We start from the raw sequence: 23347 nt of genomic DNA on the forward strand, positions 1-23347 counted from the left end.
AGGAATGAGGGATCTCAACCCAAAGGTGAAGGAGAAAGCTCTGGGTCACCCAGAGGAGAGGAAGGCAGTGACCCAGGGCTTGCAGAGCACGTGCACTGAGCTGCAGCAGAAGGTTGACCTGCTGAGGTAACGTAACCCAACGTTAGCCACTAACCCAGCGCTGCCTTGGCTGCTCCTTTAACCACCGTAGTTTAACTCTGATTTAGCTCTGAGTAGCAAACAGTGCTGTGGACTCCTAACTCCTCTAATCATGGATACAGACCACTGGGATAAATAACTTATGTGTCACTTACTCCTCTCTGTGCCTGCCACCTAAGCAGGAGCACCTGCCAGCTGTCCTGTCTGTGGATGTCACCGTCGCAGTGTGTAGCTCGTGGTCCAGCACGAGCCCATCGTATTTCCATGTCCAAAATCCATGGTAACACTTCCAGAGTGCTTTGTAGCTCTTACTAATATCACTCCACTCGGTTTGTTCCCTTCTAGAGCTGAATGTTGCTCGCAAGGCTAAAATTGCTCCTGTTTTTTCTCAGTGTTTCGGGTTAACGCTATGGAATGATGGTAATTTGAAATGCTAAAAGTGCTTCTGTTTCTCTCAATATTTAAATTAATGCTAGAAAATGATAGGGACTTTTTTTTCCTCAGTTAGGAACCCCTCAGGAGTGTGATATGCTAAATATAGTTACAAAACATGTATTCCTTATATTATATTATCATAGGTTTTACCTCCTTGTTTTTAACTGCTGTATTTCAGCAAGATTTCTTTTTTTTTAATGGATAAAGTGGTTACAAGTAGCTTAATTATTGTTCAGCACCAGCTTCCTGCAGGAAATTGTTCTTTCAGGTGTCCCACCATGGCTAAGTTATTTCTGTGCAGTCGCCTGGGGGCAGAAAAGGCACTTTCCCAACCGTGCTGTTCCCAGAATTCTGAATTCCAGATGGGGAAACAGCTCACTCTCCTGGCAGTCTGCACATTGTGGTGTTAAGTTCAAGGACTGAAAGATATGTAAAATATTAGTGTGAAACTTCAGATTTTCACTCACTTGAGCTGTACAAAAACAAGCCCAAAACCCCAGGGTTTTTTTTAAGTTCGTTGTAAAAATTCAGAGTTTTTTGAACAAACTGGGGAGCGCTCTTGCTAAATTCATGGAAAATATAAATACACCATTTATACATAAAACAAGGCAACTGTAGCTTTGGTTTTGGAGCGTTACAGGTAGCTCTGACCTGTGGGACTGTTTTCCTCCCCAGATGTCCTACAGGAGCTGCTTTCTCACTTGTCTCGTGTCTCTGCCACAGGTGTGAGGCTGAGAAGCTCCGCGAGGAAAACGCCGTCCTGAAAAACGAAGTGACTTTATTAAATGAAGAAGGGAGTGCTTCCAGCCTGAAACTGAGGGAGCTAAATGGATCCAGGGAAGAAATGAGGTGAGAATTCCATGGGGAATGTACCCTGTGATGCCTTCAGGCTGTGGCTGTGCCACAATGGGTTCATCCCTTCTCTCCAAGCTCTTTTGTGTGTTAGGTGCTGTACAAATCCAAAATGGGGTTATTTCACGGTGCTGTTGGACATCCAGCAGCCTGACAGGTTATTCCTCATCCTTTTCCCTGCCCCAGCTTGTCCTGCCCATTCCCAGAGCCAGGCAGGGGTTTTAGCTGTAGGCATTGAGGAGGTGACCCAGTAACACACACGAGCACAGGACCTACACAGGAGCTGACCTGATGCAATTATTTGTGCTTCAGCAAAAGCAGGGAGAGGCTCATCTGACAGATTATTCCAGTGGTTGGGTCTTTGGCAAGTGCAGAACCCTCCATGATCCTGTTATTATGCTTCCCCTCTAGGAAAGACCCACTGGGGCACCTTGAGAGGTGGAGCACTTGTCAAGTTGATGCAGAACAGGGATGCTGAGCAATGAATAAATAAATATCCACAATTACCATTTCTGGTGATGTTAAAAACAGCCCATTTTTGGAATCATTAAGGTTGGAAAAGCCCTCTAAGTCCATCAAGCCCAACCATTCCCCAGCACTGCCAAGGCCACCACTGCCCTGTGTCCCCAAGTGCCACATCCACAGGGCTTTTAAATCTCCCCAGGGATGGGGACTCCACCACTGCCCTGGGCAGCTGTGCCAGGGCTGGACAACCCTTTCCATGAAGGAATCTTTCCTAATATCCAATCTAAACCTCCCTTGGCACAACTTGAGGTGATGTTCTCCTGTCCAGTCTTGCAGTTCTGTATATTAATAATTGATTTTAATGTTAATGAGCTTTCATTTTTCCATAGGCAGAAGATAGAGGCTGTGAGAAAGGAGAAAGTGGCTGTGCAGAAGATGGTTGACAACCTGAAAAAGCAGGTGTGTGGCCTGAGCCCAGAACCTTCTCTGTGGGAATCATAACTGCATCAAAGCTGTTCCTTGGGTGGTCACAAAGGCAGCAGAAAACGAACATTTTTATAAATTTAAACTTGTTGATAACTGTTTTATTGCCTCTTTGGGATTGATTTGAGGCTTGTTTGACCTGCTCATAAAACAACAGCTGTAATTGTGTCAGCTTGCAGGCTTGAGAGCACTTTCCATAGTCAACGTGGAAAGTTTATTTCGTAGAAATATAAAGTTTAAATCTTGTGTTCTGTAGTTTTTGTGTGATTCTCTGCAGTAGCCCATGGGAAATAGAGATTGTGATTCAACCTCTACTCGTTTCCCAGCTGGCTGGGTCTAGGAATGCTGCCAGTTGTATTCATGTGGCTGCTACTTTTATTTTAGGGGTGGCTTGTTAGAAGGTTTGAGTAGCTTTTACATCCATGTCATCTTGGTATTGCTTAGGAAAATACTTGCTTAGAATAATCTACTGGATAACCCTCAAAATCTACCTCAAAGGGAAAGGGGGAACAGTGGTGTGCTGGGTGACTGATTTAACTGGTCTAATTAAGGCCAGTTATGAGAAATTAACTGGTTGGAGTCACTGTTTGAGTGACACTTGTCAGATCTTTAATCACCTTAATAGAAAGGAAATACCCAAAATCTCATTCCCGGTGTAAAATCACTGCTGTCCCCACTCAGGTGGCGGATCTGAAGACCAGGAACCAACAGCTGGACTCTGAAAACACAGAACTGAGCCAGAGGAACTCCAAAAACCAAGCAGATGTGCAGGATCTCAATCAACAGCTGGCAAGGGTGCTCAAGCAAAAGGAAAGGGAAGAGGGAAAGTGTACCCTGGAGGAATGGGAAAAGGAGAGGCTGCTGCTGAAAGAGGAACTGGAAAACTCCAAAGCAGAGGTACAGGATTTGATAGGACAGTTGGGCTTCAGGTGTTATGGAATTGGCATCCTTTGGAATTGTCCTGGGATGTGCATGGGATTTCAAAGCTGAGCTTTGCTAAGTGCTGGCTTAAACACAGCAGCAGCCAAAAGCCAGGAGGGAAAAATGTGGAGGTTTGTCTTGAAAACACAGCTTAGTGATGGCAAATGTTTCCCTGCAGTTTCCAGCATGGCTGTTGTTCATCCAGTGCCATCCCAGCTCTATCCAGTGGCTGCAGCATCCTCTGCTTAAACTTTGGTGCTCTGTGAGTCTCCTAAATTGAAATCTGAGCCTTTTATTTTTTTGCAGTCATCAAATATGGTGTCGTCTTTGGAGATGGAGGTGTCCAAAATGAAGGTTCAAGCTCATCTCCTGGAGCAGGAGAACCACATCCTCAAGCAGGAGCTGGAGAAGACAAAACAGGTGTGGCATCTTACTGCCCAGAGAAGGTGTGGCTGCCCCTGGATCCCTGGGAATGTCCTTGGAGCAACCTGGGGTAGTGGAAGGTGTCCCTGCCCATGGCAAGGGGGGAGACTGGGTGGGCTTTAAGGTCCCTTGCAACCCAAACCCTTCTGGGATTCTATTTGAGTGCCATCAGATTGATTTTCACCATCTCTTCATGGATTAAAATAGTTAATTTCTTTAAAGAAAGTTCATAAAAGGAAGGGAATGTAACTCCTCTTTGAAACAGTTCCCAGGTGCAATGCACAATTCTTCAAATAAGGTTGGATTCACTTAGACTTTGCCAAAAGATTTTTGGGAATAGTGGATCTACAAAGAGAAGCTTTGGTCAAGATAAAGATTAAAAGCTCTAATCGAGGAATAGACAGGGCAAATGGGACCCACAGGAGAACATTTCCCTGTGTAACAGGAGATACAACCCATATTAGCTCCATTTAAGGAGTGAGCTCTTCCAGCATGTCCTGTCAGGGAGAATTCCTGTTGCTAAACCCATCTGGAGATATCAGAGTCTCACAATGTCTGAGGATAATTTCCTGGAGAGCTCAGTTATCTCCTGTACAAGCACAGTTCAATTGGCTGTAAATATATGCTAATAAACACAGATAATGAAGCCTTCAAATGAGTCAGCTCCCTGATTAGGGCTCCACAAAGTCATTTTCTGCACAGTGTAAAACACTCAGTTGAGGCACCCAGTGCTCAGGGTAGATAATGGTCTTAAAAAGCAAAAGCAGCTGAGGCCTATTCAGAGAGGAGTGGATTGTGGCTGGAGTGTAATTACAGGCAGGAGATGGAATGAGGAAAGGCACTGATAAAGCACTGGGTCAGCTGGGAAAAGGACTGGAAGTCAGCAGTGCAGTGGTTTTCCCTCTGTGTGTTTTAACACAGGGTGATTTAGGTGGGATATTGTGGAAAAGCCCTTCCCTGTGAGGGTGGAGAGGTCCTGGAACAGGCTGCTCAAAGAAATTGGCTGTCCCTGGATCCCTGGAAGTGTCCAAGGGCAGGACAGGGCTTGGAGCAGCCTGGGATAGTGGGAGGTGTCCCTGCTTATTCCAGAGGGATTGGAACTGGACGACCTTTAAAGGTTCCTTCCAACCCAAACCATTCGGGCCTCCCATGATTTTCATGCCAAATTTTGCAACAGCACAGAAATGTAACTGTGAGGGGTTTGCTTCCCACAGCTGCCCAGATGTTCTGATCTCTCTGACCTTCAGAATGAAGTTTCAAGTTTAATTACTAAAAATGAAAAGCTGCAGAAAGAGAAAGAAGCCCTGGGTGAGGAACTGAACAGATGTGTTGATAAGGTAAGAACTGCAAATCCACATCACTACATGCTGTTAAAATTCTTACATCTTTATCTGTATCGCCATAACCTATAAAACTTCTCTGGATATATTTTTCCTTACCCTCAAGCTGGATAAAAGCTTAATTGCCACTGCCTGGTTTTTATTCCTAGCTGGTCTTAGAGAGGAAAGCTTAAATTCTGGAGCCAAGCTTTACTGTAATTTGATTATGTAGAAAATTCCAAACATTGCAAGGAAGAGAGGCCAGGATATAAATATTGCAGCAGGACAAGGAAGACAGTGTTCTTGGACTTCTATTGCAACTCTGCCGTAGTATAACTCTGAACTGGAGCAGAGGAGTCTGCACACTGTAAATAATAATCCCATTGTGTGGAAATTCAGGGAGCTGAGGGGTTTTTTGCTTTCCTGTGTTTTCTTTCCTTCCTTCCTTAGCTTGAATTCCCTCTAGGGTAAGCCTTGAAGTCAAATTGAGTCCAAAAAATTCCTGAGTGAGGGATGGTTCCTGATGTAATCTCATTGCAGGTAGCTCAGGTCAGCTGCTTGGAGAGTGCAATCAGCAGCTTGAAGCAGGAGCAGAAATCCTGGGAGCAGCAGAGCCAGGCCCTGAAAGCGCAGCTCTCCGTCTCCCAGGACAAGGTATAAAGCAGGGATTTATGTTATAACCCTGGATAAAGGCATTTTGATCATCTCTTGTAGTGCTTTTTCTCATTAAAGCCCCCTTTTGATGTCACGCAGCTGAGACTGGCTGCTTTGAGGGGCTTTCAAAGTGATGCTCTTAAAGGGCAAAAGGAAACTCGTTAAACATGAGGGACTTTTTCTCTCTGCAGCGGAGTTACCTTTGCCAATTCCCTCTGCCTGGTGGTTCCTAAAATACTGCAGAGACTCTGCTCTTGCTCCTCTGTCCTGGTGCAGGCTCATCCTTCCTCAGGCAGGGATGGGATCAAGTGGTTCCCTGCCTGGCTGAGCATTCCTGGAGTTTCTCCTTGGCCATGGGCTGCCAGGAAGAATAAATAATTCAAGGGAAAGCTTCTTCCCAGCATATTGCAGTAAATGCTCAGGGCTGAAAGATGTTTCTGGTGAATGCAGCACTGTGGCTCTATTCAAAGTGGATGGCTGCGAGCTTGGAACAAAAAATTGGAAAATCATTTGGAATCATAGAGTTTTAAGGTTGGAAAAGCCCTCTAAGATCGAGTCCAACCATTGCCCCCAGCACTGCCAAGGCCACCACTGCCCTGTGTCCCCAAGTGCCACATCCACACAGCTTTTAAATCTCCCCAGGGATGGGGACTCCACCGCTGCCCTGGGCAGCTGTGCCAGTGCTGGAAAACCCTTTCCATGAGGAAATTTTCTCAAATATGCAATCTAAACCTCCTCTGACACAACTTGAGGCTGTTTGCTGTCCCTTGTTCCCTGGGAGCAGAGCCTGACACCGCCTTCAGCTCCACCCTCCTGTCAGGGAGTTGTAGGGAGCAATAAACTCAATTTAACATTTTCAAAGGGGGATATCAGCATTTTAACTTCACTCCTTCCATCAGAGATCCTAAATACGTGGCATACCTGCTCCACACAGGGAATCCTGGCCTAGCAAAAGCCAAGCTGTGCTCCTGCTCCTTACAGGTTCAGAGCCTGGATGAAACTCTGCAGAGCACCAACCTCCAAATGTCCCGGCTGAAATCCGACCTGCAGGTGACACAGCAGGAGAAGGAAACTCTGCAACAAGAGGTGATGGCATTGCACAAACAGCTGCAGAACACCAGTGAAAAGGTAAAGGGCTTCAGGGCTCTCAGTAGGTGTAGCTATAATTATTGTATATTGGGTATAATGTGCAGGTTTTAAGCTGATTTTTAAAAACTGTGTTTTAAGTATCGAACGTAAGCACAGGCAACGATCAGTCCCTCCCCTGAGTCTCCATTCTTCCCTAAAAGAAACCTTTCACCAATAAAACCCCCAAGTCTGTGGACAATGTATTCATTTACACCTATCAACTATAAAAATTAACCAGCTGGTCATTGACAGAGGATCTAATTTTCAGTGCAACTTGGGTTTGAAAGGTACAGAATTATACCAGCCTCTCAGCTAATGAGGATTTGTAACTGAAGGAGGTTGTAGACAGCAGTCTTGGGATTGCTGTTAGGAATTCAGCTACTAATTTGGCTTATTTGCCATGTAATTAAGGAATATTTAATGTCCATGTGGAAAAGAGGCTGTTTCAGAATTGTACAACAGGAACTAAATTACTGCTATTACTGAATGATATATAATACTGAGTTCTGTTTGGCTCTAAAGAGAGCATAAATTGCTTTTTTTTTTGTGTGTGTTGCTGAGCTCTGTGCACTCCTTGGGCACACAGCTATTACCCATGATTTTAGCAGGGAGAAGCACTTGGGGCTTTGCACATGGGATTTCTTAGGGGAAAACAGTGAGTGGGCCGGGAGGGAGATGGGAATGCTGCAGCTTTGGAGTCTGCAGTTACTGAAAATCCACCTAAAACCCACCTCTTCTCTCCATCTTGAGAGGCATCTTCCATCAACTTTGTGCATCCCAGCAGGTGAGAACACCTCTGTGAGATGCATCCAGCTCAGCCTTGGATCTGCTCATGCCTGAAAGTTACCTCCAGGCTGTTCCAGAGTCAGTCTGCTGACACTGAGTCCCTCTACAGAGGTGCTTTACATCCCTCTGTGGTTGATGCAAAGTAGTAGAGTGCTGGCTTGCTGTCCCTTGACTTGCTTTCAGAAACATTAGCTCTGTCTTTAACACTGTAAGCTACCTGGACTTTCCCTTTGGGAGGTCTTAATCAGTACAAAGACCCGAAATCCACTCTTGATGTTTGTAAAGTGGTGCATGTTTCTACATAGGCCACTGAAGATGTCCCTCTGCCTCCAACCCAAGGACTTGTTTGATTTCTTTTAAAACGTTGTGGTTTGTGTTGCTGAGCTCTGTGCACTCCTTGGGCACACAGCTATTACCCATGATTTTAGCAGGGAGAAGCACTTGGGGCTTTGCACATGGGATTTCTTAGGGGAAAACAGTGAGTGGGCCGGGAGGGAGATGGGAACGCTGTGACTTTGGAGTCTGCAGTTACTGAAAATCCACCTAAAACCCACCTGAATAGAGCAAATGTCTGCTTCTTTGTTTAAGGCCTAACCCTGCAATTCTGTCTGTCTTAAGAACCGGGTTCTGGAAGTGGCTGTGCCTCCCTCAGGGCTGCAGGACCAGCGGGGGCCAATCCACTGGGATGAGCTGGAGCAGCCACCGGAGCAGGAGCAGAGGCTGCTCAGGCAGGAGAACGAGAGGCTGCAGAGGGAAGTGCAGAGCACTAAAACAGACCTGGCTCACTCCAGGGAAAAGGTAACCTGGGCAAGAGGACAGATCACTGGAGGGTTGGGTTGGGAGCTCTGGAGGTCACTTATTCCACCCCCCTGCTCAAGCAGGATCACTCAGACCATTCTGCACAGATCACATCCAGGCAAGTTTTGAGTATCTCCAGAGAATGAGACTCCTCAACACTCTTAGGGGATTTCTTTTCTTTAAAAGACAATCCTGATAATTCTGAAATCTTTAAGATTTCAGTCCAACTTTGAGTTAACAAAAAGATTCTTAATATTCCTAACATTCTTCTTGTGCAATTTCTTGGCTCACAGTATTCAGTGGATTATGGGGAGGAGGAAGGGAAAGAAGGCCAAGATCTCAAAGCAAATATGTCAAAAATACCCCAGAGTTGCCCAGAGAAGCTGTGTCTGCCCCTAAAGTGTCCAAGGCCAGGTTGGACAGGGCTTGGAGCAGCCTGGGATAGTGGAAGGTGTCCCTGCCCATGGCAGGGGGTGGCACTGGATGGGCTTTAAGGTCCCTTCCAACCCAAACCATTCTGGGATTCTCTGAGTCCAGAATCAACTGGTACTCGGTATTTTAGATGAAGTGGAATTATCTGGGACATCCTTCCACATTTGTTCATCTCTGATCTCCTCAGATCCGACAGCTGGAATCCACAATCCTTTCCCTAAAGCACCAAAAGCATCAAAGCCAGTCAGGGATTGTCAAAGCCATAGAGCAGGAGAAGCTGAGCTTGAAGAGAGAGTGTGAACAGCTTCAGAAGGAGTTGTCATCTGCAAACAGGAAGGTGAGTTTTGGGTGGCAAACACACAAATCAGTGCAGCAGTTTTGATCTCTCAAGAGCCCAAGGGATAGGCTGTAACTTTCTTCTACTCTGAATTTTCTGCTCTTTGCCTCTCACAGTTCTGTGTCTCAAGGAGCTGACAGGGCTCTGTGCATCTGCTGTGAGACATCTCTTGTAGCAAAGCACTTGTCTAAATACTCCTGGTTTTTAGACTTGAGTTGTCTTGGTATTCAATGATTGATGAGGGGGAAAAAAACAGATAAAATGAGAAATTGCTGCTTTTCTAAGGAAACTTCTTGTCTCTGATAGATCAGTCAGATGAATTCTCTTGAACGTGAACTGGAAACCAGCTCAGAAAATGAAGGGCTAAGAAAAAAGCAAGTCAAGCTGGATGATCAGTTAATGGAGGTACTTTTCAATCACAGTTGACTGTGGGTCTCTATCACTATCTCACTGAATTTATTTTATTTTAAAACAACTTACAGATGTGTAGTAACAGACAAAACTAACTGAAACTAGAAGAATTAACCTCTCCTAATGTTTAACCTCATTTTTCATGACCAAGTTGTGTGGCAAACATCCTTCTCTGAAGCGTGTTGTGATTACTCATAATTCACATACGGCTTCAGATATAAAATCAAATAGCAAAGAAATTTGTTTCTGTACTTGGGGCAAGGCTGTGACACTTCCCTCTTCCTTCCTAAAACATGTCACCTCAAATTTCCTAACTACTGTTTGTGTGATGCTGCTCTTAATGTAGAAACCTGTTCTTATTTTCTCTGGGAATAATTTGCTGAATTTAAGTCTTATCTAAATCAGGATAAAATAACAATTTACACAGCTTACTGTTAATTTAAAGGCACCAATGACAACTTCAGTTGAGATTCTTCTAAAAGCTGTTGTAAAAGTTCTGCTGGAGGTGGAACATGCTGGATATCAAAACTTAGGAGTCCTTGGTTATAGGAATGGGCGGCCTTACTGTGTTCAGTGTGTCCCATAAGGTCAGCCCTGACCTCCAAGTTTTCTCTCAGCAGTCTTGTTTAAATTTGATAGCCTGGATTTGAGTTTAAAACATGATACATTAAAAAAACCAAAACAAAACCTCAATTTTGACTTGTTCCATAAGTCAAAGCATCTTTTAGATGAGGCTTCTATGCCACTTTATAGAAGGCTTCATGTTTCTTGTCAAGACAGCAAATGGGAGCCATTAGGCTGAAAATCCTATGTAATTAGTAACAAAACTGTAAAAGCCTAATTAGGAAATAAGAGATTTTGACAAGTTAATGAAAAGACTGCTTATATTCCCAGTGCATTTATTTATATTGTCTTAATTAAGCTTTGGGAAAATGCCAAGCACTTAAACCCATAAACACCGAGCCCGGGATGGCATTTTCTCCTGAAATGTGTATTTCAAACAATCAGGATTCTGTTCCTCCTGCTAACCCTTTCCCAGCAGGTGTGTACAACATTCCCTCAGTGCTCTGTGACTTCTAACGCTCTCTTTTGTGCCTGTTCTCCTTTTGTCCATGGCTAACCTGGCTAGAACTCAGTGGTTGGAACTAGCAGAGAAGGGGGCACTTCTCTCTCTGAAATAGTGTGCAAAGGTAGAGCAATAATTTTTAATGTACCACCATAGCATGGAGAAAACATTCCTTTATTTTTTTTTTTATGGATTTCTTTTTTTTTTTTTCTTTTTATTCCATGCATCTTTTAAGTAAAGAAGCCACTGTTCATTTCATTGTCAATTTTGGACAGCTGCACTGGGTTCTTTGTGGCCGGTGTGTTGTGCAGTGTGGTTCTGTACTCCAAGGAGCTGCATATTCCTAAGGGATTGCCATGAAAATGGACAGCAATCACCCCACTGCATTCCAAAAGAATTAAAATTGGGAGTTGAGAGAATGAAAAGTGGCTTCCTGCTAACCCATTGACTGTGAGGCTTGAAGGTGTTTGCATATTTACCTCTGGTGCCTGCATGCTTTTCTACCAGACTGTCCAATGTTTCCTTAAATTAATTAATTTCTGATCCCATTGGGCATCATCCTGATAGTTTAGCAAGTTCATGATTGTTCCATTTTCTTCCACAGAGGAATACAGCAGGGCTATATTGTTTTCATTGTTGGTTCATTAGTATTTATTTTTAAGATGCTGTTAACACTAATTGACTGTTTCCTCATTAGTTACTCGTGTGCTTCACAACATGACAGGAACCCTGAAAGAAATTCCACCAAAAGCTCATTATTTTCACTGTTTATATTGTCAGGAAAAGCACAGCTCCTTTACAGACAAAGAGAACCCCTAAATAGCTTTAAAAAGTACAAATCATTTTATTTTGAAGTATTTATAAAGCTATTTTCTGTTTACCTGGACCAGCAGAGATATAAGATGGTAACGGGGCCAGAAGAGCTGCACCACTGTGCAAAATATTTAGAGACTAAGTCATTAACTGAACTATTATTCCAAATTGATAATTTTGCCCCTTTTGAAAGGGAAATTAAAACCACTTTTGAAAGGGAAATTAAAACCACTTTTGAAAGGAAAATTAAAACCACCAAGAAGATAACCCTATACACCTTTTCCTAAGGGAACAGAGTAATGGTTTTGATGTAACAGGTGACAATTTATGATGTGATCAACTGGTGACCCTTATGGGAAGAAATTATTAATGTTACACAAATTCCAACTGCAAATGAATTTTTCTGAACCATCAGGGATTTTTACTGTCCAGTTCTGGTCCTTTTTAGTATCATTAACGATTCCAACTGTGAGTTAACTTACCTGGGTTTTACTTTAGTCTGTGAAAATTCTAAATTATTTCACATGACTGTCTTGGCTCATAATATCCCCACAGTCAGGAGTGAACATTAGGAAAGATCTATAGGGTTTTAAATACTGAATTCTGAATGTAATATAACCAGAGATAAATGTTCTCTCTCCCTCCTAAAGACTAGAAACAATCAGCACAACTTCAACCTTCCCCTTCAAATGGGAAATTGGAAATGGGAAATTACTGTTACTTAAAGTCCACCATAGGCCAACTAAACTTTGATAGGAATTCATCCAAAATTTAGTGATTTTTTTTTTTTTTATAATTCAGGCCTGAAATGATGAATCAAAGCCCAGCTTCCTTTCAGCTTCAGCGCTGCATGTGAAATCCCATCTTTTCTTTCGTTGGGGGAAAAGCTGCCTGCTCACCGTCTATCACTGAGTCCAGGCTTGTTTTTCTCACCCACGAGAGATCTGAGAGCAAGCTGCTGCCTGGAGCAGCCCAGGCAGAGGGGGCAGGTGCTGATGGCTGGGATTTTTGCCTCCCCAGATGCTCCAGTCCGGCGGGATGCGTAGCCAGAGCCCGCGCTCCCGGGAGCTCCAGCAGCAAGGCTGTGCCCCGGTGCCCAGGGAACAGATCCTGCAGCTCCAACAGCAGCTGCTCCAGGCAGAGAGGAGGACTCAGCACCTCCAGGAAGAGCTCGAGAGCAGAGCCTCAGGGACAAACATGCAGCAGGTAAGGTGCTCCTTGAAAGTGAAAATTTTTAAGGTATTTGGTTTAGTTGCCTTGGGTTTTTTTTTTTTTCTTCTGAGGAGATCCGTTCTCTGTTTATGCCAGTTCAAAAGTTGAACTTTGATGCCAGCAAGGATATGTGCAAAAGATGCTGTTCAGCATGGTTAGCCTGAGCCAGAGCTTCGTTTTGAAGTCCTCTTAACTTTTGAGTTAACACATTTAACTGGCTTTTCTCCTTCTGCTCCATGTGCAGTAAGTGTTTATAGGGTTGGGGTTTGTTTGTTTCTTTACCTAATGTCCATGTCTGGAGCTGTTATTTTTAAAATGCACCATGCCAGATATTGCACAAGCATCCATCACATAAAACCCTGATTTGGGCTGTTGCTGTCACATGGAGTTGTGTCAGTTGTAGCAGAGCAGAAAACAAATTAATCCTTTTTATAAGGTCAATCTTCCTGATTTGGCCATGAGACAAGACATTGGTACTGTTGTACAGAAACTTCAGCATTGGCATTTCTGAGGGAAGACCAATTCCAAGGAAGATTAATTCATCCACTGCCCATGTTGGGCAGAATCACTTTTAGTGTTGTTTGGATTTTTTACCTTGTAAAACAGAATTATAGGCAATAGAAAGGTTTGTATCTCCCATATAAAAAATGCCAAGTGATCCTTTTCTTCAAAAAGTAATTGGATCTCTAAATCTCTAAAGCTTTGGCTCAGGCCATAGGTCTTAAAAGAATATTACAACTCTATCTTCTGAGAAAAGATAAAGCTGTAAATAACCTAAATGTATATTTAGTATTTTATCTCTCTTAGATTTATTTAGATTAGATATTTATTTAGATTTATACTTAGATAAATAAATGAGATAAAATACTATTAGCTATTTATTCATCTGTTAGCAGGAAAAAAAAAACCCTCTTATATTCTAAACTTAGATTACAGTTAAACTTTAAAATAATACCTTAAAATAATAACAATAAGACCAAAACGTTGAAGCGCAAAAATCTCTGAGCATAGTAATAGGGTATTTCAGGAAAAATAAAGATATTATGGAGAGAGTCTTGGCAGTAACCAGTTTTTGAAGTTTCCAAAACTTGGAGTAAAAATTTTTTTTTAAGAAAGGCATCAAATCAAAATGTTTCTTAAAAAAAATTTTAAAAAACCCCCGAACCTTAAAAGCAAACAATTTAAGGTTAAGTAGAAATAAATTGATTGTAAGGTTCCTTTCCAGAAGTGCATCACCACAAGCTGAGGTACTTGGTCCCATTCCACAGAGAGCAAAATGTGCAGTTTAAATTAGAAATCAATCAAAGCCACATTGCAGCAGGGGCAGCTGCAAATGAATGTGCTGGGATTGCATTAGGAGTGATGACTTTGTAATTTAGCTTTTGAAATCAATCTGCAGACGAGTCACATCCTGGAACTTGTAGTTCTAGAGATGAATTGCTCCTGCATTTCCTGGAAAAGCTTTGTCAATTTAAAAATACTTACAGAGAGGCTTTGCAAATATTTGCTGTCAATGCACTAATGCACTCAATCCTTTTATTTTTTTTCCCTTTTTTCCTTAAAGTGAGTGGATATTCTGGTTTATAACACCCCTTTTTTCATGGACTTTACTAGATAACTTTCTAAATCATTATTAAAAACTCACATTTATAAACATTTATAAACAAAGCCAGATTTATTTCAGTTTGTCTCCACTTTGCTGCTTCTCATAAGCACCTCCTGCTTTCATCTCTTGTTGATTTTTCTTTGCCATCCTGGTTTTTAGGGTTTAACATTTAGTTAAGCTCATTTCCCTTTCGATGTCCCCTTTAGCACCCTGAAAACTTGCATCCTAATCCCTCTCCATCATCTTTTCACCAGTGAGTACAAGGTCAGGTTATCTCCATGCTTTCTGTGTAAAATTAATTATTTAGTTCTGCTGCTGCTTTGCATTTTGCAGCTCTCTTAGATCCTGTGTAATGAGGTATCCAAAGTTATCCCTTTATTTTAATGGAATTATTTTGTGCTTCTCCTGCTTTGCAGTTTTCATTGCCTTTTGATCCTGGTTGTTTGTGTTTTTTCGTTCATTTTGCAGTCAGTCCTGAGTTATTTTCATCCAAAGGCTGCTGTTACATGTTTAAATTTCACTAAATTAAATTATAACTCCTGAACTGTTTCTTACTGTGTTAACCTGTCTGGACTCTTCTGAATTCCCAGTGACTGTTTCTGCTGTGTCCAGTGCTGTGATTACCTCACATTCCTTGCTCAATAACTAAATTTGGGAGCCTGTTAATGACCCACTATTTCCCAAAGTTTGCCTAGAACCGACTAATATTTGAGTTGCTCAACTCCCCGTTTGCACAGCTATTTATTTCAAATTTCATATCACCTCTGACCAGCTGCTTGTTCACTCTGAGGGAAAAACAACAAGGTTGAAGATAGAAATGCAAAGTTTTCAAAGGAGGTTCAGTTGGGCTTCATTTTTCCCAAATGCTGGGCAATCTGTGAGATTTTTATCTATAATAAATGAGATTTTTTATGTTATATATGAGATTGTTTAGAGAGAAAGGAAGGCGATTTCCTCTAAACAACTTTGCTAACTTAATCATTGCCACTGATCTTTTAAAAAACATGGATGAGAGTCTTTAGATGTAGAAAATGCCCCCTCAACCTCCCAGCTGTGTATGTGTAGCACTAATATTCATATTTACAAATATAAAATATAAGGTACTCTGCATGGTTTTTCTGTGTGTGTATTTTTTTTTTTCTGTCCTGTGTTGCTTGCTTTGCTTATATTGGTGATTTTTTTTTTTTTTTTTTTGCTTGAAGTGTACATGTTTGGAAGAAAAACCTGGATATCAGGGTGAAGTATTCCCACTTGCCTTCTTTCTCTAGGCCTTGCTACCGGAGCAGCGAGCAGTGCATGCAGATTCCTACCGGAGGATCGGGCACCTCTGACACCTCTGGCTGCTTTTGATCCCATTCCTTTTCCATGATAAACACACACAAACACACAAACTGGCATAAGCTGAGAAACTTGAGGATCAAATTTATTTTTTCCCCCCTAAAAAACAGCAAAACAAACCACAAAAAAAAAGTCTCCGCAGTGTTATTTTCTTATTTATTTGTCTAGAAGCTATTTTGTGAAAGCTCAGAAGCTTCCAGAAGCTTTTTTTAACTTGTTACAAATGGGGTTTATTTATGTTATTTAAAATGTGCAGTTGTTCAGAAGGGGAAAGAGCCTATTTTTCTCAAAAGGTACTAATTTTATATGAGATTTGAAGAAAATCTGGGGTATTTATACTGCATTTTTGTATAAGATGTATAAAATTTTTAACAGGGAAAGATGACTTTTTTTTGGATGTAAATGAAAAATAAAATCTTTTTTTAAGCATAATGTGTCTTGTCTTCATAGAAATCAATAATTTCCACTTCAAGAATGACCAAGTTTTAGACAAAATACTTATCTTTGCTAATGAGGATTGTTATATCAGCACTTCTGGGAAAGATCTGTGGTGGGGATGTACTAGAGTACAGAAACTCTGCTTTTCTTTAGCAGATGTACCTGAAAACAGAAGAAAATGGGAGATCTTCTACTGCTGTGGCCATGAAGTAAAAAGGCAGTGCAAAAAAAAAAAAGGAAAATTATTGGTTTTTGGATGCAATTCTATAGTTTTTGTCTCGAACTACTTGAATAAATCAGAATTTTAATACTTTAATAGTTCAGCGAAACACCTCTTTAAGGCCTATGACTTTTTTTAATTGAGGCCATGAACCATTTCAGCTGTTTGCTTGTAAAGATCTTCTGGCTCCTATTTTTACTGACCTTAATGTTACTGCCTGAGCTGACTTCTCCCATTTAACATGAAATAATATGAAGTGAGAACATTTAAACCAAAAAAACCAGGGATCACAGAGATTGAGACCTCTTTTTAATTCTTCTTTTCCACATAACTACTCACTCAAGGTTCCTGCAACCAGTGGGAAGTGGAATAGTGAGTTCCAGGGTTTTGAATTCCAATCAAATTCCTTTAATTCAGAAAAATATCCACTCCACCCACACTGCAAAACTGTTTTCTATGTGCCTCTACTGTCAGTTTTTTCATAAAAATGATTTATCACATAGCCCCATACACAGATTTGAGTTTCTGTTACAGCAAATAAGATGTTTGGGCTTAAATCAATCCCCCAAGGGGATCATTTTGTAGGGGTTTAGATGAGGAACTCCCTACCTGAAGCAGTTTTTCATTTATCCTCCTCCACAGGTGCGATGGGTTTGGGTTTGAGGGTGTTTTATTTTGGGTTGGTGCTTTCTCAAAGTTAATCTCCTCAAATGACTTCCTAGAATTTGAGTAACAAGCAGCATTAAAATAAAGTCTCAGTTTTCCTGCAGTCAGTGTCTCAAGTTCCTAAATCCAAACAAGTCTTTTTGTAATTCCTGATGTTCCTTATTTATTTGGGAAAACTTCCCTCAGGTGTTGGTGTAATGGTCTCATGACCAGAATTATTATGCTTTTGGTTACAGTGTCACCTTGCTGAAGAAAAAGAGGAAAACCAGTTTAGGGTCATGAAAACTAATCTAAAAAGATGTAAAAAATGAAGTTTGGGATAATGGAATCCTACTTTTTTTGGCTATTACTCGATTTCAAGGTGTCTTTGGCATGGGAGAGTTACACTGTCAAGCATTACCTTATGACCTCACCTTATTTTTATTCTAAAACCATGGGATTGGCATTTTGTTTCCCACGTTCATCAGAAATTTGGCAGCACCAAAGAACAAGAAAAGGAAATTACCCAGCTCTGACCATCACAGAGAACAAGACAGAACTTAAAATTTTATATCATTTTTCCTTGATCTGGTAATTTCAAGTGTAACTTAGACCTGGAAAACCAATGCAGTGCTGAGAGTGTCCTTTTAAGTGTTGCCCATAATATTTTGCTTCAGTGAAGGGTTTATTAATTTATTTGTCTCTAAAACAGACTGGAGTGTGGAGGGCTAGCTATTTTCTTGAGCATAAAATGGGGAAAAAAATAGACTGGTGAATGGGAACTGATCTTTAACTGATTTTTCACGTAAATGTTGCTTTCCAGGGGGGTCATGAGCAGCTTCTAAAAATAAAAAGATGGATGTGGAGCAGAAACTAAGGCTTGTGAAGAGGCTTCTCCAAGATAAAGTAAATCAGCTGAAAGAACAAGTAGGTGTTCTTAGACTCCCTCAAACCTTCCACATTCCTTCTGTAAACCCCTAAGTGGGCAAGAGCTGCCAAGCTGTTGTTCAGAAGAAAGTTAAAAGTGGTTTTATTTAATGCTTTTGAGCTCAATTACAGCATGTTTGCCCAAAGCTTCATAAACCTCCAAACTGGGGACTGAATCCACTACTCGTTAATTTCCTAAATCAAGCAACAAAAATAAAATTTCAGTTGAGGATCCTAGCTGGAAAAGTTGCTTAGAAAAGGAGGAAAAATATTTTCCTGAGGAGAAAATCAAGTATTGATTTCTTTGAGGCCTCCTGCCCCCAAATACATCCTTTGTTTGATGTGGTTTTGGGGTTTTTGGAAGTACCTCTGTGGGATCACTAGGCTTGTGGATTCTCTTGTGCACTAAATTGATCCTTAGAGGATAAATGCTGTAAAGCAGAACTCACCTGACAGGATGGATTTGAAACCCTCTATTATCTACCCCATCTCCTTAAAAAAAAAAAATCTTTCCAGTCTCAAAGTACTCACAGCATCTTTAAAGATGGGTTTTTAATGAGGTGAAAGGGTTTTCCTTTGACATCTGAGTTCACAATTCACACATTCACCTAGTGCCCCACCCTCCTTTGGTGCTTTTATTTGTCATTTGCTGAGTGCCCCTGTCCCATTCCCAACGCAGCTTTCCAAGAACACGAAAGCAGATGCGATGGTCAAGGATCTCTACGTGGAGAACGCGCAGCTGCTGAAGGCTCTGGAGGTGACGGAGCAGCGGCAGAAAACTGCGGAGAGGAAGAATTATTTACTGGAAGAGAAAATTGCCAACCTCAACAGAATAGTGAAGAACTTGGCATCGCCCTCCTTCAGCCCGGTGTCGGAGATAAGGTCATAGCAAAGCTGTTCCGTGCGTCACAGCCCCGTGCACTTTACTGAAATGGGACTACTTCAGCTTCTCACTGCGTTGCCTTCTTTTATTGTATGAGTTTTACTTACAAATGCCTCCCAGGAGAGCTAATTTCCCAACTGGACACTGCCAAATGAGGATTTTGTTGGTTCTCAAACTGGTTTTCTCCTAAGTTTTGCCTAAAGGTAATCATCGCTATGTAAAAAACCCCGAACATTTGTTTTTCTAGGTTAACTTATTTTGATGCCTTGGGTTTCATTTAAAGTCTAAATTCTGAATTTCCTGTACTGGATCATCTAGATTGAAGCCAAGGCCTAAAGCAGCAAACTCAAATTATTGAACTGAAAACTTCACAATATTTTCAGCTTTCTAAAATACTTCATGCTCCAAACCTAGAAATGCTGATGGGTCAGTCTTCATCACTGTCAGTAGAAATGTTGTTGAAGGCAAGACTTTCCTGGTATGGTCTGTGTCCTGTAAACTGATTCTGGCTTCCTAATTATTCATGGGGTTATTCTTCATGGCTGTTTCTCTGCAGAGCTCAGAAATAGAGGTTTATTTAAAATACATAACTAGACTACTGCCTCCAACTAAGTGGGACAGTATTTCAGCTGAAGAAATTTCCCAGCTAGCAAATAAAGACTTATTTTTCTTTAAGCTGTGCTGCCAGACAGCTCTGAGTTATAGAGGCCTTACTGGTTTTGTGTATGGAAAGAAGTTATACTAAACCAAGGAAGAATCACTCAACAGAAGCAAAGAGGGGGAGTTTTGTTTATGTGATTTGTAAATTCAGTAAAGCAGTGCAGTGTATTTATTAAACAGCTGGCAGAAGAATGAAGAGGGGCACTTGGATGATTCTCTCAGTGGGATCCTGTTGTTGGAATCCTCACGAACGTGGAGCTTTGCCATGAATGCAGCATCTGCTTTGACCTGAGGAATCGTTTGGAAAAGTCTTGTCTTTTGTGTTAATCCTAGAACAGGATCTGTCATTAATTGTGAAGAAACACATGCAGTGTGGTTATGAAGAACTCAGGGAGTAACAGCCTAAATCAGCTTCCTTCAGCTCTAGATGTGGGTATTAAAGTCAGTAGAGGGAGATAAACACGTTAGGGAAAGCAGGATAAACCAAATTGGATTTGGGGTGAGTATTACCTGGGTGCTCCTTCCCCAACCTGCAGAGGAGCAGCGAGGTTTGCAATGAGAGGTGGTACCTCTTGGATCAGTCGAGGAGGCTGGGAGAATGCAGATTTTTTGGGAACACCTTCTTTACAGAGGGGTTTGGCAGAGCAAGCAGCTGGATAAGAGCCTGTCTGCTCAAGGGTTTGTTGTTAACCATCCCGCTCTCCCTCAGACCAGTTAGACGCAATTAAACACTGTAAATCAAACTGGGGACGGGGGCCATGCTGAAATACTTGAAACTGGACCTCTTTAAATACACGTGATTGAGGAGGGGGAGGAAGAGGTGTTTTGTCTCAGAGACCACTGGCAAGGTGATAATTCTGTCAGGAGCCAAAAGTCCTGCAGAAACTGGGGTAACACTGCCTGCAAGCTGTGGAGGACCCTCTGGAAAATGAGTTTGACTGTGGACTGATGTGGCTGTAGAGGATGTTCCCTGTGTCTCTGGGGTTACTTACCGATTTTGGAGGGTTTATGGACTGAATTAGACGCAGGGTGTGACCCTTTCCTCCTTCTTTTCCTCCTCCATTGCTTTGTGCAGGCAACAAAGTGGAAATGGAAATAGAATCATGGAAGAATCATGTCAGAGCATCACACCGTCCTAAATTATTTCACTGCTGTGCTCTTCTAAATGCATGCTGTGGAGATTTCTCCACGTCATCCCAAATTCAAGGATTTACAGATTTTTCAGAGGCTGCAAAAATCTTTTCACAAATTGGAAATGTCTCAGATTGATCGAAATCTCAGGGTGTAAAAAGCTGGAGTAGTGATTTCTTGTTACTTCTGCTATTAATCACCACATGGTCTGAGTTATAATAAATCTCTGTGTGGGTACCAGGGCTGTGTGTTTGCAAAGTGGGAACAGAGCACATCCTAAACCCATTTTGCTGTGGAAATTAGCAAAATTCCAAAATACTTCCAGGAAGCAAAAGAAATGAAGTTCAGAACTGTATTTGCAAAAAATATTATTATCTAGTACATTTTAAGGCTACTTCATACCTTGACCTTGATTTACTTCTGTCTGTGACCAAAGTTTAAAAGGAAGGAATGAATATTTCGCTTAAATTATTGTGCAATTACTCTCACATTGCTCAATTGTAAAAGCTGGACTACTTAACTAATTCTTTTAATCTCCTGGCAGTTACCAGGCTTTTATAAACCAAACATACAGTCATTGCTAGAGCACAGCACCAAAAAGGGAGAAGGGCAGAAACAGGGAAATGGGACTTTTGGCTTTTCCTTTTCTCCCCTATCCTACCTTGCTCTACTTCTCTTTCACTAAACTTAAAAAAAACCCAACTTATCTACAGGAGAGAGGAGGAGGAAAATGTCCTATTGGTAAATATTTTTGAGGCAAGCCTCCAGTTTCAGTGGAATATTTGTGTGAATTAATTCTCAGAAGTGCCTTTAGCCTTCCTGTACTGTACTGGCTCTGCTGCTACAGGACAATTCAGGACAATCCCTTCCCAAAGGGAGGGATCCCAGAGAAAGGCAGTGCTGCTTCCAGACGGGTGTCACGTTGTTTCTTAATTCATTGTGTCAGCTCAGAAGAGAAGCAGCTGTTTTGCAAAGTCCAGGCTACTGAAAATAAGCATAGAAGCACATAATTTATGAAGCATTAGCAGCGTTTTGTGCATGAATGTGTCTCCTATGCAGAATAGGCAAAAACCAAAGTATTTAATGTTATTGTTGCAGTCAAAAATCACTGAACTTTTAGGCCTTGTTTTTACAACAGGTCCTGCCATGTGAGATATGAGCTACTTCATTACCAGAAGGTGTTTTAAATGTTTTCATCTCTTACTTTATGAAACACTGTGAAAATAAAGGCACATAGACATTTCAGGTTGGGGGGTTTTGGAAGGGGACTGACCCCAAGTTAAATGTAGGTGTACGAAATTCATGCAGTTGAAGTGCTACTTGTCAATTCAGGATGATTTAAAAGTCTGTATCATGGCACATGCCCCAAGTAGTACTTTAAATACAAGGAAAATGGAATTGTTTGAATTCTGATTGGGGAAAGAAAAGGGATTGTAACATATTTCATTTTAGACAGGTTATGTGTTAGGTACAGCAGGGGGGAACAGTCTGGATCTATCAAGAGTGAAATCCTTTTGTTTACTTCCAGGAAATGCCATCCCTGTCACTCAGGTTTTCCATCATTTACCTGTTCAGTCTCCTGTTTGGTGTCATTTCATGAAAAACTACTTCTGTATAAATGAAAACAAATGTATATTTTTTTTTTCTGTTGAATTTGTTTTGTTCTGGTGTAATATATTGTCCTGAGAACATCATGTAAAACTGAGAGATGAAGCAACTTACACATTATTTATAATGAGCAAAAAAAATACATTAATGTATGATGCATACTTGTGTCTTTTGTTTTTTATCCAACATCAAAATCATAGAATAATTTGGGTTGGGAGGGACCTAAAACCCATCCAGTTCCATTCCCTGCTATGGGCAGGGACACCTTCCACTGTCCCAGGTTGTTCCAAGCCCCGTCCAACCTGGCCTTGCACATTCCAGGGATCCAGGGGCAGCTGCCAGCTTTCTTCCCATGGATGTTGTAAATATTTCAAGTAGTATCTGCAAATTTGTCAGAGGCATACACACTAATAAAAAGGACTGTTTGACAGCTCTGAAAAGCAGTTTCTTCCATTATGAAAGTATGACATTTAGTAAAAAACTGACAGGGAGTGAACACATCTTGGCATATGTTCTGCTGAAGTTGCATCCCTGCTCTTCACCTTTATATGGAAAGTATTGTGGGCTTGTTGCAAGCCTTTCACAGAATCATGGAATGGGAAAGGCTGGAGGGGACCACAGTGGGCTCCTGGTCCAACCTCCCTGGTCAAGCACTGCTGTGTCCAGTTCTGGGCTCCTCACAAGAAGACACTGAGGGGCTGGAGTGTGTCCAGAGAAGGGAACGGAGCTGGGGAAGGGTCTGAAGCACCAGGAGCGGCTGAGGGAGCTGGGAAAGGGGCTCAGGCTGGAGCAAAGGAGGCTCAGGGGGGACCTTGTGGCTCTGCACAAGTCCCTGACAGGAGGGGGCAGCCGGGGGGGTCGGGCTCTGCTCCCAAAGGACAAGAGGAAACGGCCTCAAGTAGTGCTAGGGGAGGTTTGGATTGGATATTAGGGAAAATTTCTCCATGGAAAGGGTTATCAGGTAATGGAAGGGGCTGCCCGGGGAGGTGTTGGAGTGCCCATCCCTGGAGGTGTCCAGGGGAGCACCGGACCGTGGCACTCAGCGCTCCGGGATGGCTGACGAGGTGGGAATCGGTCACAGGTTGGAATCGATGGCCTGGGAGGGCTTTTCCAACCTAAACGATTCGGTGGTTCTGTCACTGTGATTTTGTCCCTCTGTTACTCCAGGATCTCTGTTTTTCCGGGATCTCTGTCATTCCGGGAATTCCAGCTATCCCG

The 23347-nt window shown here is 41.9% G+C and overlaps 1 protein-coding gene across 9 annotated transcripts in view; it reads left to right on the forward strand.

The window, feature by feature from the left end:
• The window catches only part of NIN (ninein), a 54247-nt gene extending 35635 nt beyond the window's left edge, over positions 1 to 18612 (forward strand). Inside the window, exons 17-29 of one of the 9 annotated variants that reach the window (XR_001863491.1) lie at positions 1297 to 1422; positions 2280 to 2349; positions 3055 to 3270; positions 3601 to 3714; positions 4932 to 5054; positions 5577 to 5690; positions 6672 to 6818; positions 8223 to 8402; positions 9022 to 9171; positions 9478 to 9576; positions 12482 to 12667; positions 17744 to 17847; positions 18527 to 18612. Coding sequence is in view for 8 of the 9 variants with exons in the window: in XM_017738892.1 (XP_017594381.1) it covers positions 1297 to 1422; positions 2280 to 2349; positions 3055 to 3270; positions 3601 to 3714; positions 4932 to 5054; positions 5577 to 5690; positions 6672 to 6818; positions 8223 to 8402; positions 9022 to 9171; positions 9478 to 9576; positions 12482 to 12667; positions 14486 to 14532; positions 15548 to 15629 (1654 nt within the window). In the remaining variant the exon portion in view is untranslated. Of the gene's footprint in view, positions 1 to 1296; positions 1423 to 2279; positions 2350 to 3054; positions 3271 to 3600; positions 3715 to 4931; positions 5055 to 5576; positions 5691 to 6671; positions 6819 to 8192; positions 8403 to 9021; positions 9172 to 9477; positions 9577 to 10711; positions 10773 to 12481; positions 12668 to 14485; positions 14544 to 15481; positions 16050 to 17743; positions 17848 to 18526 lie in introns of those variants that run through there. The other 8 variants (XM_017738893.1, XM_017738892.1, XM_017738895.1 and 5 more) reach the window with 8 other exon arrangements.
• Positions 18613 to 23347: the final 4735 nt, after the last annotated feature.

The sequence above is a fragment of the Corvus brachyrhynchos genome, unplaced genomic scaffold, assembly GCF_000691975.1.
Source record: "Corvus brachyrhynchos isolate BGI_N302 unplaced genomic scaffold, ASM69197v1 scaffold245, whole genome shotgun sequence".
In the NCBI taxonomy this organism is placed as follows: domain Eukaryota; kingdom Metazoa; phylum Chordata; class Aves; order Passeriformes; family Corvidae; genus Corvus; species Corvus brachyrhynchos.